Source organism: Apodemus sylvaticus, chromosome 1 (genome assembly GCF_947179515.1).
Source record: "Apodemus sylvaticus chromosome 1, mApoSyl1.1, whole genome shotgun sequence".
Lineage (NCBI taxonomy): Eukaryota > Metazoa > Chordata > Mammalia > Rodentia > Muridae > Apodemus > Apodemus sylvaticus.
Genome location: NC_067472.1, coordinates 143,308,617 through 143,322,536, shown reverse-complemented (window position 1 = coordinate 143,322,536; position 13,920 = coordinate 143,308,617). Strand labels below are relative to the sequence as shown.

The 13,920-nt window shown below is 41.6% G+C and overlaps 1 protein-coding gene across 5 annotated transcripts in view; it reads right to left on the bottom strand.

The window, feature by feature from the left end:
- The window catches only part of Tjp1 (tight junction protein 1), a 76,413-nt gene extending 62,868 nt beyond the window's left edge, over positions 1–13,545 (bottom strand). For all 5 annotated transcript variants that reach the window (XM_052161305.1, XM_052161310.1, XM_052161319.1 and 2 more), the window contains exon 1: positions 13,084–13,545. In XM_052161305.1, coding sequence (XP_052017265.1) covers positions 13,084–13,110 — 27 coding nt within the window. In that variant the 5' untranslated portion in view covers positions 13,111–13,545. The remainder of the gene's footprint in view (positions 1–13,083) is intronic.
- Positions 13,546–13,920: the final 375 nt, after the last annotated feature.

The window sequence follows — 13,920 nt, the reverse complement described above, 5'->3', positions numbered from 1 at the left end:
ACTAAAACAGTGCAATCAGAATTCATTCTGAAGACTGTAAATGGAAGACCAATTAAGGCAGAGAGATCATCTAAAGGAAAGTTACTATGAGGAGGAGGGAGCTCTGGCTAGGCCAGAAGTGGTACATACCTTTAATCTTAACACTGGGGAAGCAGAGGCAGGCAGATATATCTCTGAGTTCCAGGACAGCCTGGTCTACAGAGTAAGTTCCTGGACAGCCAGCACTATACAGAGAAAAATCAAAACAAAACACAAGGCAGCTCTGAAAGTACAGCTACAAATGTGGTCTCAGACATGCATAAACTGAGGCACCCAGGGTTTACATGTTTAAGATCAAGACTGAGACCTAGATAGAGTAGATCTGGATCAAAAAGCAATCAATCAACAAGACTGTAGAACTGAAACCAACATCTATTTACAAAGGACTGAGATGATCCTACAGACTACAACTACTCTACAAAAGGAAAGACCAAGTGGACCTGAACAGTTGCCAGTGTGAATGCATGAAAACCAACATAGCAATACAAAACACTCTTTACTGTCCCAAGAGTACACCAAGACACAAGAGCTGATATCTCCTAATCTGAGACCAATATTCTTTATCATCTAACATCACAAAAGAACAACATTTCTATGAGTTTTAGAAATGTTAGATCCTTAAGTAATAAGTATATGCCTAGAAAATTACTGTTAAAGCACCCTGAACTGTTCTGCATGGCTCCCAGTCCTCCATTAGGTAAATCAAGTACTCCTGCTTTTTCTGGGAGCAACTCTGTTCCTTAACCCAGTCCCAGTTTCCCTGGAGCACTAAAGTTTTGGGGGTTTTTTGGTTTGTTTTTTTTGTTTTGTTTCTGATTTATTTTTGTTGTTGGCTTTTATTCTATCTAAAGTAGAACAGAGCACTCCTTTTTGGGGTGAGACTGAGTGAGGAACTAAGAATACAGGGATAGACCTTGACCTGTGACTTTTCAAATACACCATGTCATACTGTAACCACTGTTCTACAAGTAAAGTTCAGAGACGGGGAACAGAATGTGTGTTCAAAGCTAGCAGATGGCAAACAGTGGCAATGATCTACGGGAATCACTTCAGTTCTCCAAACAGAGATGCCAAGAGGCAGCACAAGAAGATCAATCTGAAGTTTAACACTGTGAGGCTCTCAAGAGACTCCCAGAGCAGCCAGGGACTCAACAAAACTCACAAATACAAGAAGAAAAAACAAACAACAAAATCCACCTCATTAAATGTAAGAATCCAAGTAATTATTAATAAGCATACAGTGACTACAAAATAGAAATCATGTAACAAGTGGGCAGAGATGTAACAAACAAGTTACAAATGTGTGGGAGCACTGACACTGTAGGGAGTCAGCAACTCTGTGAGTACAGTGTTTCAGAGTTTAGGTTTAAAGAAAATCACATAGAAAAGTGAAAAATGCCAACTTTGTAAAAAGAAAGCATATTTATATATTTATAGGAAAAGGGCTGGCTTTAGAATTGTCAAAGTGAACACACACACACACACACACATTCTAACCTACAAATAACATGAATTTTAAGTTAAGCAGACAGCAATAGTTTACCCAGTTAGAAGTCACCCTTGTACATGGGCACAGAAGTTGGAAGAAACTAGATACTGGCAAGATTCAATTTGAAAATTAACTTATATACACTTATGATTATGATTATTATGATTTAATGTTCTGTTTAAAAAAACTTCAAAATATTTCATGTGGATCCAACAACTGGAGCAGAGGCTGTCCCCAAAGCTGTCACCTGTCTGTGGAGTCCATTCCCCTAACTGGACTGCCTCATCTGGCCTCAGTGGGAGACGATGCACCTAATCCTACAGAGTTTGATGTGCCAGGGTGGGGGGATATGGGAGGGTGGGATGAAGAGAAGGGGATGAGGGAGGGACTGTATGAGGGGGCAGCAATCAGATGTAAAATGAATAAATCAATTAATGGAGAAAAACAAAAAGTATGCCAAAATTTTTTTAAAACTTCAAAATAAAGTAATTTGATGATAAAAGCTGGAATGGAATTGGTAAAAGTAAAACAAATATACATAATATACAATTTACATTTGTCTATCTGTCTTTTTTAAAAGATTGGAACAATTCATTACAGTACTTTGAAAAACTGGTACATTTTCTTTTGTTACTGTTTATTCTGTTTTTCTTAAAAACAGTAACAATGGATAACCAAACAGTACATGAAAGGAAGTTTTTCTTAGCTACACCAACAAATAAATTACAAAAAAATAAAATTTAAACAGCATCATCTGGGGACACCTAGTAAATTAAATCTAGGCAAGCCCTCAGAAAGAGGGAGGGAGGGGGAAAAGGAGAAAAAGCAAGAGGAGGTGGGAGGAGGAAGAGGAAGAAAAAGAAGAGGAAGAGGGGGAGAAGAAAGGAAAGAAAGATCTAAAAAAACTACAAAAACCTTAGACTCTGGTATGACTTATAAAGCCAGGTGTGGCAACCTAAGCCTTTGATTTCAGGGAGGCATGAAGAACAAGAGTTCAAGGTACATGCAGAGTTTAGGACCAACCTGGGCTACATGAGACCCATGTGGGAGGGTGAGAAGGGGAGGGGAGAGGGAAGGAAAGATCTTACAAAGAAATGTTATGGGTACTAGGCTCATAAATTGGTATCTGTACTAAAATGAGGATAACATCAAAAATTCATCATAATTTCCACTTGAAATGTTTTCTACTTAAAAAAGAACTTGAAATCATTAATATGAGAAGACGTGAACCTAACGTGCTGCTACCATGATCCTGCTAGCATTAAGAAAATTTCCCTTTGGGGACTGGAGAGATGGTTCAGTGGTTAAGAGCACTGTCTGCTCTTCAGAAGGTCAAGCAAGGGAGACCAGAGCGAGAGCTGGAGAGTTGGCTCATCGGTTAATAGCACTGACTGTTCTTCCAGAGGTCCTGAGTTCAAATCCCAGACACCACATGGTGGCCCACAACCATCCATAATGATATCTGACTTCTTCTTCTAGTGTGTGTGAAAATAGCTACAGTGTACTTACATATAATAAATAAATAAATCTAATTTAAAAAAAAAGAAGAAGAAAATTTCTCTGAGCCAGTTACTTCGGCAGCTGCCTTTTCAGAAACACAAAAAGTAAAGGAAGTCTTAGCAAGTATCTTACAGGAGCACTTTAAAAGATTATCTAATACAATATAACAATGTAAAATAAGTTAGCCGTCAAATGGCAGCTTCAAGTGGTGGAATGATGCATAGCTGGGTCTTCCCACTGCTGGGTTCTGATCAGTACAATTTCTGCAGGAAGAAGGAAACCAGTGCCAGAGGGGAGGCATCCCAGGTAAAGGAAATAGCCTAATCAAGAGCCCATCCATCCCTAGCAGGAAGTGTCTCAATTCATTCAAAATGATCTGAATTGATTAATCCTGTGATACTGATACTATATTACACTCTGCAATAGCCAGTCACAATCAATATGACCATGCTTCTCTAGTGGGAGACACAGATGATTCAAACACTTCAGAGCTTGATACATAATCATGGGCTTAAATAAGTACTACCTAGAAAGAAAACCAGCTCCCTGAGAGAAGCAAAGAGAAAGCTGGCAGAAGTACATGGTCGCACTGGAGAAAGGCTGAAGAGATGCCTGGAAGGTTAAGTAAACATCCTTACAGCTCTTTCAAAGGACTGGAGTTTGGCTCCCAACACCCATATCGAGTAGCTCACAACCACTTGTAACTTCAGCTCTACGAGATCTGATACCCTCGCCTGGTCTCTGTGAGCAACCACACACACACACACACACACACACACACACAGCTTTAATAAGTGAGAAAAGGAAAGCAAAGTTCATCAACAGAGAGCAAACAAAAAGATAAAGACGAGGTCATTCAAGTAACCCTGTAACACTTTACTATGATATTAAACTATCTAAAGCCTTATACAGCTATTATTAAACAAGTGAAACAGCAGCTAATGGTAGATAGACACCCCACAATTCAAAACCTAGACCCTAAACACAGAAACTAAAAAACCCTGACAATTATTCAGTGACTATGCTTTTTTAACTCCTTATCTGTACAGAATCTGGCCTGGTAATAGGTACATGGTGTTTACATGGTATTCACTTTATGTATTTTCTTTATGCACTTTTACATATTAATATTAAGTTTTACAAAAAGAAAGTAAGAAAAGTAATTGAGCTATCTAGTTTTAAGTCAAGTATTTGTCAATATAACAAAATTACAACCGGTTTTGAAAAACTGGAAACCCAGGGACGGAGCCAGCCGGAGCTCCGGTAGCTGTCTCCTTCACAGCAGCTCGCCTCCAGCTCACATGACTCATGCTACTTGTCCAGTCTCAGACTCACCCAACACAGAGCTGGTTCGTCTGATGCTCATTTAGAAGACAAGAATATTTAAATGTACACATATTTCAGTTATAATCAGATCTGGCCACAGCAAATGAATTAACTCTGGATCTTTCCCTGTAAAGGAGAATAGTAGTACCTAACAGAATTTTAAGGATCAAATAGCACAGGCTGGAGAGAGCTGGCTCGGCGGTTAAGAGGACTGACTATTCTTCCAGAGGTCCTGAGTTCAACTCCCAGCCGCCAACCACTTGGTGGCTCACAGCCATCTGTAATGGGATCAGATGCCTTCTTCTGATGTGTCTGAATACAGTTACAGTGTACTCATAAACAATAAATAAATAAATAAATAAATCTTTAAAAAACAAACACAAATAACACATCTCTGAAACACTAAGCTCAGGACCCGTGAGTGAGCACTCAGAATCAATGCAGACTCTACTGCCAATGGCCACTCATTTCCAGTATTATAGGCAATACAGCATCAGTATATTTTTGTTTGATTAAATACTCCAGTACAATTAAATAAGTCTTTGAAACTCCTTTTCTATGATATACTGAAAAAGATGTACTTTAAAAAGTTGTATTTTAAAAGACAGATTTGTGTCAGGTGGTGGTGGCGGCGGCGCACGCCTTTAATCCTAGCACTTGGGAGGCAGAGGCAGGAAGATTTCTGAGTTCGAGGCCAGCATGGGTTACACAGTGAGTTCTAGGACAGCCAGGGCTACACAGAGAAACCCTGTCTCAGGGGGGAAAAAAAAAGATTTGTGCTTACATGTTTTTGTCTATAACACATATTTCTGTTGACTGGAGATTTCAATAGTCTTATCAGAGTAAAGAAACAGCCATTATGAATTTAAGATTTAATCATAAAGTATTCTCCAAATTAAAACTAACCATAAGTGGCTTTCACAGAACCGTTAAAACCCAAATAACTGGAAAATTTGTTCAGGTAATTTTTTTTTCTTTTGGTTTTTTGAATTTGGTTTTTTTCAAGACAGGGTTTCTCTGTGTAGCCCTGGCTGTCCTGGAACTCACTCTGTAGACCAGGCTAGCCTTGAGCTCAGAAATCCGCCTACCTCTGCCACCCATAGTGCTGGGATTACAGGCGTGCACCACCACCGCCCGGCCAGATAATTCTTTTTGCACAATATTCAACAAGTACAAAACTACAACTTAACTACTTTTTTCTCCCTCAAAGTCAATAAATAAGGCAAGTCTGTGGAGGTACAGTGGCACATCCTTGTAATCCCTACACCCAGGAAGCTGAGGAAGAGGAACTGAGTTCAAAACCTGTCTGGGCTACATAACAAGTTTGAGGTCAGCCTGGAATACACAGTGACACCTTGCTGCATGTGGAGAAGAAAGCTGGCCACACCAGGGTAGGAGTGGAGGAGCCCGCCTGAAGGCAAGCACTTGGGAGGCTGATATAAGAGGATCACTGTATTTTGCCAAAGCAGCTGCATGTAAAATTTTAGAGATTTGTGGTAGGATGCAAAAGTAAGTAATAAAATTATAGAGGAAAGTACCATAGAAGGTGAGACAGACATGGTCTTTGGGGTAGGAGATTGTGGCCCAGCAATGGCACATGCAGGACAGCACTTACCATCACACTCAGGATCTGCTCTCACTGTCACAACACTCACCAGGACACAGACACTAAGAGACAGAGACACACTTAGTGGTCTGGCTCGCATCTCACCACATGCCTAGTAGTAATGGATGTACAGCAAGTGTCTGTTCACTAAGTTTTACAATCCAGACTGTTGGGGTGTTTTACAACATGTTAGACCCTCCCTAACATAAATAGTAACAGGAAACACAGAGCCTACCTCCCATGCCAATACAATCACAGAGCTGCACATGAGTAAATTCTAATTACCTTATGTTTCTAACAGATATCAAATCTGCATAAAACACTTCCACAGATTTATCCAGACTTAATGCTTTAAAGTTAACAGAGGAAAACCTAGAAACTGTGTAGATGTAATTCAGCTAACTCCTTAGCCCTACTCCCCACCCACCCCAAAACAAACAAAAACCCATAGTAGAGCACTGTTATTGTTTGGGGGGGGGGGGGTTGTTTTGGTTTGGTTTTAGATTTATTCATTTTCTGTGAGTGTCTTGCCTATATGTGTGTGCACTGCAAGCATGCTTGGTGTCCAGAGGTCAGAAGAGGGCATCAAATCCTCTAGAACTGTTGTAGATGACTGGCCACCAAGTGGGTGCTAGGAATCAAATCTGGGCCCCTTCAGGTGCAAAAGGTGTTCTTAACCACCAAGCAATCTCTCCAGCCCTTGTGCTGTTTATTTACTGTGAATGTAACTGTAACTGCATCCTAAAAGTCCATGTTTCTCTCCCCTTCTTTATAATCTTACCACTTCTGCATCCAACCAACAGAGCTCTAAAACTTTCTGTGTGGCTACTAGGGCTAAACACTGTTCCCCTATATTACCCTCCTAAGTACTCAGACTGCAGGGACGCACCTCCACTCCTATGCCGGTGTAGCCTTTTTCTTCTCTACATGCAGCAAGGTGTCACTGTGTCGCCTAGACTGATTTTAAACTTCTATCTGTATGTGGTGCATGGACTCGAGCATTCTGGCGTGCTAAGTATGTAGAGGCCTGAGCAGGACATCAGCTATCTTCCTTTACCATTACTCTATCATTATTGCCTTGAGATGGTGTCTCTATTAAGGTAAAAAACAAAAAAATAATAAAACAAAACAAAACAAAAAAACCAAAACAAGAACAACAAAAAAAAGAAACAAAACAAAAACCAAAAAACAACAACAAAAAAAAAAATGGCTATTTAGGCAAGGCTGGATGGCCAGATTTGCCTGCCTAGGGTCCTTACTGCTAAGGTTACAAGCAAGATAGTCTGGAATTCCTTAGCTAGTAAGAAAGGCAGGTGAGGATAGCCTTGAGCTACTGATTCTCAGGCCTCCACGTCCCCAGAGCTAGTATCATAGGCATGCACGTATGCAGTACTAGGGATTGAGCACTGGCTCTTGTACACGATGGACAAGCAAGCTCTGTACCAAGAAAGAGATATGCTCAGCCCAAAACTCTCTGGTTTCTATGTAATGAATTACAAGTTTTAAAACTGATCATTATCCTATAGAGCCGCTGCATACTAAAACAATAAACTTCTAAAGACCACAGAACTAAAACAAAATGTACTCAGTGTTAACATTAATTAGTCATTCTTGGGATCCTTCTAAATTCTAGGATTATTAGATTTACTTGTAAATTTAACATATATTCAGTTATCTGAAACTATTTTAGAAGTTGATGGTAGTAGCTTAAACTAGTAACAGCAGTACTCAGCAGTGGGAAGGGGAGACAAAGGAAGAACTGAATTCAACAACTGAATTCTGGAAACAATACTCATAACAAAAACCTTAACACTAGCACCAATATCAAAACAGTAAAATCTCCTGAAATAACTAAGGAGAAAATGATTTTTTTTTATTTCTGACACATGATCTCTGTATAGCCTTGGCTGTCCTGAACCGATTCTGTAGACCAGGCTGGCCTCAAACTCACAAAAACCTGCATGCCTCTGCCTCCCTGCTGAAAATGGAAATTTTTATCTTAGCAATTTACTCTATAAAAAAAACAAAACAAAACAGGTTTTAGCAACCCGATACAAACTATCAATAGAAAATATCACCTTTACTTTGACCTTTCTGTGTGTCAATTTATCTCCCAGTATTCTGTCAGCACAAAAACACCTTGTTCTTACAGAGAACTAAAAATGCACACGTGACAAAATCTACTTAACTTTCACCACAGTTAAGACTTAGTATGATATATTACAAATACAACAGCTCAAGCCCTGCTCATACCACACCAATGGTGCGTTTCATGGTACAAAGTTTGACACTGCTTTATCTTGAACTGTACAGCCAAACCTTCAGAACCCAATTATTCTATCCACTCTCAAGTTATAAAATCAAACTCCTGACTCATTCCCTTCATACCTACCAAGCTTCTCTTCTCACTCATTATTAAGAATTTATCTGCTTAAGAAGAAATGGAAATAAAGCGCCTGGTTGGCCCATAAAGGAGCAACCTGAAGCCACTCTTCTCTGCAATAAATAAATTAAGCAGTACTCTAGGTCAAAGATAGCAAAAGGCCTATTTTTATTGGAGCTTACAAGGAAAATGCTATTCAGAAACAGCAAGATGGATTGTTTGAAATTTGGTAAACTATCCTATCCTAATGTCTTTATCTCTTTCCACCAGATTAAATATTGCCAAACTTACAAGTTTTTTTTTTAATATTGCCTTTCAAAGTTCAGAGTTGAAACAAAAACATTCCAGTCAAAAATTTCATGAAAATCATTCTAAATAAAAGTTGTCTTTTAATTTTTATTTGACATTTGATAAACTCTTAACAGGTTAGTTAGCAGTGCTGCTCCTCCCCTACCTCCCTGCCCCATGCTTGTCACCAGTCACTAGGCTGCTGAGTGGGGACTTGGCAGAGAATGTGAAGGCAGACTCTGCAGGCCTGGGATGCTCTACAGCTGAGCACTTGAGGATGGACAGCATGGGAGTTTAAAGCTGGCCTCCTGTCTTTCAGGAAACTAAATTATTAGACACATCACAGCTAGATCAAGAAAGAAAATGACATTTCCAACAATTTCATCAAGTCTATTATTTTAAAAGACCAAAAACAAGGATTTAATTTTTTTTCCTTAAAAACATTTCCCTAACAGAACTATGATCTATTTTATTTATTCTGATTTATTCTTAACAACTGAACTGAGCTTATACTAGGTCTCTAAAAAGAAAAGGATTAAACAGCAGGTAAGTCAGAGCAGAACACCACTTCTAGGATTAAATAAAAAAGCAACTACAGTACTCTAAATATCCATCACAGCTCTAAAAGCCACAGACTACTTCAAGATTCTTAACTATTGGTGAGTCAGGCTGACACGACCACCACAGCAAGAAGAGCAAACATTAAGTCTTCCTCAAATCTGAAATAAAAATTCACTTTGTACAAGCTCCAACCATAAAAACATCTTTTAGGGAAAACGGCATTCTTTCAATAAGCTATGAAGATACCCCACAATAAATGTAAAAGCTACATATGTAATGAGGACTACGGGCCAAATTACACGAATTAAAGCTTTAATGCTGAACACACCAACATCCTTAAAAGTCTGTGCCTAAAATACATTGTGGCGGAAACTACTGTATGAACCAAGCAAAGCAGGTGGGGAAGCGTCACTAGGACAATGTCATACATGTCGGTGGACACAGGAAGGTGAAAATCTTAAGTCTCAAATGAGTTTTTACTTCAAGTAAAATGTGAAGCACATGAAGCAAATACTCATCAGTTAACTACCAATTAACACTCAACAAACAATCCCTACCTGTAAACACTGATGTAGTAATTAGTTTTGTTCATTAGCTTAGCTATTTTCCATAGTTCTTAGGTTAAAACATGGTCAGCTCTTGAAAAAAAAAATCCACTGTACCTCACTTGATTCCTGAGAATCCTTACAATAAATAGCAATGGTTTCAAAAAGAAAAGTGTAAATCATTTTTATGTCCATCTACACTATAATTTCAGACATAGCCACTAGGAAAAACAAAACTGTTTCTCAGACACAAACATTTCACTACACAGTCAAACAAGAAAATAGGCCAGGAGGACACAATCAAAATTTGTACTGTTTCCTCCAAAGTAATACAACTTGAAAATCCAGAAGTCACAGTAACTTCCTTCAACTACTTTTTGTGGTTCAGCCAATGAAAATGTTCCTAGTAATTACTAATACCATTTCCTTACATAATTAAGCAATTACACGGTAAGTCAGAAAACCATCCCCAAACTTCTGTTTTCAGCTTTTGAGTAACTGTTATCAGGTAGGCTAGTAAACAAACATTGCAAATTCGGATGCACGTTGTACACATAAGGCCTTTTCCTTATTTACTCAATCTCATCAACAGATTTTCAACCACCAGCCTGTATACGCATACGTGCATGCGTGTGCCTGTATGCATGTGCGTGTGTACGCGTGCCTGTGTGCCTCCCTGCACTTTTTTCTCATGTTTTGTCAATTATTTTTTTCAAACACTCAAACCTTCATGAGGGGCGGGGAAGGAAAGATGGTTAGTCAATAAAGATGCTTGTGACTCATGGTCGAAAGCCTGACCAAAGCCACAAAACTGTCATCTGACTGCCACTGGTCACCGTCACCACACAGCATGTACCCCGGTCAGACACCACAAGAAATAACTCCAAGAGTCATCAGGATTTTATTGTTGTTTCTCATATGAAGCAGAAAAACATTTTTACAACAGGATACACCCTTTGTAGTTTTATTTACTGACTAAGGGATTCTTTCCCAATAATCTATACTTAATTTGGCATATATTCAGTTTTCCCTTTTGCGGGCCTTAAAAGTGCCTAACCCAAGCTTTCTGTTTCCACTTCATAGCGTTACTATGAGAATCAAATGAATTACCCCCACAGATTAATCTCAGCTCATATTAAATGTTGATCACAATCACTAACTGCCCATAAATATGTATTTCTGGCTATGTGACTCCATTCTCTATTTTAAACTACTCTGAATTTATAATAAATTGGGTTTTTTGAAAGGACTTTCTCCTCCCATTCATATAGGTGGTAAGATAAACATCTTATCAAGCTATCATGCGTTCTATAACACCACACTGGAATTCTACTCAGAAGTGGCTGCACTCAATCACCAATTCCGGGACCATGGGTAAATTCTGACTCTCGTCAGCCACAGAGCTTCATGGCACTGCCTTGGATTTCTGTCTCTCATGAGGATTCAGGCCAACTCACCAAATTGGCTGTGTTTCCTCTTAGGTATAGACTTTGGAGGAAGATTTTGTGTATGTCACAATTTGAAATGCACTCTTTGGCATAGGAGTTTCACTTTTAATACTCTGACATACAGTAGCAGGTGTACAGATACAAAAATGTAAATACAGTTATATAAATTAGACTCATTGCAGTAACAATATCCTGGAAACAAGCCAAACATCTCCATCCAAAAGGCAGCATCGACTGGAGCAGCATGGTGAAAACTACTCAACCTTACAAAGCTGGAGAATGAAAAGTTCTACAACTGCTGGGCCAAACTGAAGAGCCGGCTGCAAACTGAGTGTCGGTATTTTTAACAGGGGCAAGAGAAACAAAACCAGCCTAGATACACTCACAAAGCAGCTCTTAAGCATTTTTTGGTTCCCGGAAAATGTGACTTAGGGAAGGAAGCAACTGGTTAGCACTGCATTTACCAGCTCATTTACGGTGGGCCTAGCTTTCTGTAAAATTGCATCCAAGAAAATAACCCTTCAGTTCCCAGTTAAGCACACAAATACTTAACTACAGAGGTGTTTTTATTTGCCATAAGATCTCAATACCATAATTTATGTGTAAAAGCACACCTTCTAAATCACCTTGCCACACCAAGCTATTGGAAACACTTCTCCTATAATAACACTTTGCAAGTGTGTTGTCTTGAATAACAAGTACCAGAGCTCACACTTTGAAACAAAGTGACATTCTGGATAATATGGCAACAAAGCCTTCCTTCCCAGGAAAGGAAGTCCCAGCAAAGGTAAATATCATGATTTATATTTTATAAGTAACAAATGTTGCATTGATTCTAGTTTTTAGACCCAGTCTTTCTTTTAGATCTTTCATCAATGTATGCTCAAAAAAGCTACAAACTGAATTATTTCTACAGGAGAAATAAGCTATTCCTTAAAACACTCTATACTAAACCTAACAGGTAACTATCTGCCAAAAAAAAAAAAAAAAAAAAAACAAGGTCCTGTCAGGAATTCAGGACTTTCCATCTATTCTCAAAGGTTATGATTAAGTATTCCAAATAGAAAACCACATAAAATCACCGCCTGTTTTAAGTTGTTTGAGTAACGGGTTGATTTTTCTCACTCATCACATTGTACGCGCGTCATTGAAAGAGCAAGCACGTTAGGATTTTTTCTTTTAATTAAAACGTACAAAAGGAGGATTCTATTTCATCTTTAAGTTAGCCTAATGTAATAATAACATAACTCATTGTCAAGAAGCACACGGGAAAGTGGACAGGCAAGTTGTTTTGTGCAGAATTCACCGGGCTCTTTTGGATTTTAGCCCATCTTACTGTCCATGTGTAGGAACACTTTGTGCTACTTTTGAGTTGAAATTAAAGTGCTAAAAACTTTCCTTCTTCTGTGGGCCTCACATAAATAATAAACCTCAAAATAACCCCTAGCTACTCTAGAGCTGAGTGTTTTGCTGTCTCCAAGCTTTATCGCTGCCACTGCGCATACCGCAGCGGGTGACATCAGATCGAAACTATAGGGTTTCATCGGGTACCAACCACTCCTCCAGCGGCAGCCCCGGCTACCCACCCTCCTGCTGCAGGTGACACCCCCGGGTCTCCGCGGACACGCTCCCGGGACCTGCGAATCCTCACCCGGGGCGACTTTCCAGGCGCGGGACCTGTTGCACGTCGCCTCCCAGCGCGAGCCGGAGCCAGGCACCGGCAGTCGTGCACCTGCCCGGGCGGCAGGCGCACCCCCAGCCCGCCCTTCTGCCTTCCCTCCCCGCCCCGCCGTAGTCGCCCCCCGGCTGCCGCCTGCGGGGAGGGCGGGGCGAGGTCCCCCCTCCCCCGCCGCCTCCCACCGCCCAGCCCGCCGCCCGGCTGGCGGTGAGGTTCTCACCTTAGCGGCCGCGGCCCTGGCGGACATCTTGTCTCTCTCCGCGCCGCGCGAAGCTCCTCGGACCCGAAACTCCGCGCCGCCGGCCCGCCCGCTCCTCACGCCACCGTCCGCATAAACATCTCCCGGGGACGATCGAGGCAGGGGCGGAGGAGGCCGGAAAGGCCCGGCCCACGGGGAGGGGATTCAAGTGGGACAAAAGTCCGGGAAGCGTCCGCCCCGCCCGGGCTTCTCCGCGGGGCACACCCGGCCGCCTGCTCGGCCTCCGCCGCCCTCGGCCGGCTCGCCGCTCCGCAGTGCCCGGGCCTCCGGCTTTCCTCTCCGTCCTCGGGCGTCTCCTCAAAAGCCAGCTCCCGCACGTAACTTCCCCGGAACGAGCGGCCGCCGAGAGATGTGCCGTCGGCGGGCAGAGCCGTCGCGGGCAACTCAGGCGGCCACGCAAAACCTGCCGGACCGGGCCACTGAGCATGCCCAGCCGGCGGGGGCGGGGCCTCCGCGAGGGGCGGGGCCAGGCCGGGTCCGACCCCCGCGCGGAAGGAAAAGCTCAGCTACCCAAGTAACTTGCTAGGCGGTTTCCGCTGCCGCGCGATCCATCCTGTTTGTTTTTATCATAGATCTGGCAGAATTCGCGCCCACCCCCCCCCCCTCGCCCCCGAGAATCCCAAACCCCTGTGTACTAAAGCTTTTTGACTCCCTACAGAGACTTGTCTCCTCTCTCCTCAGCCAGCCACCGCAGATCAGCCCCACGCAAGAGTATGATAAGAGAGGTCGGCCAGGCCAATAGCCACCCAACTGTGGTTTCTTTAGCCTCACGAGTAACAATGGTCACAACTGTCGTCA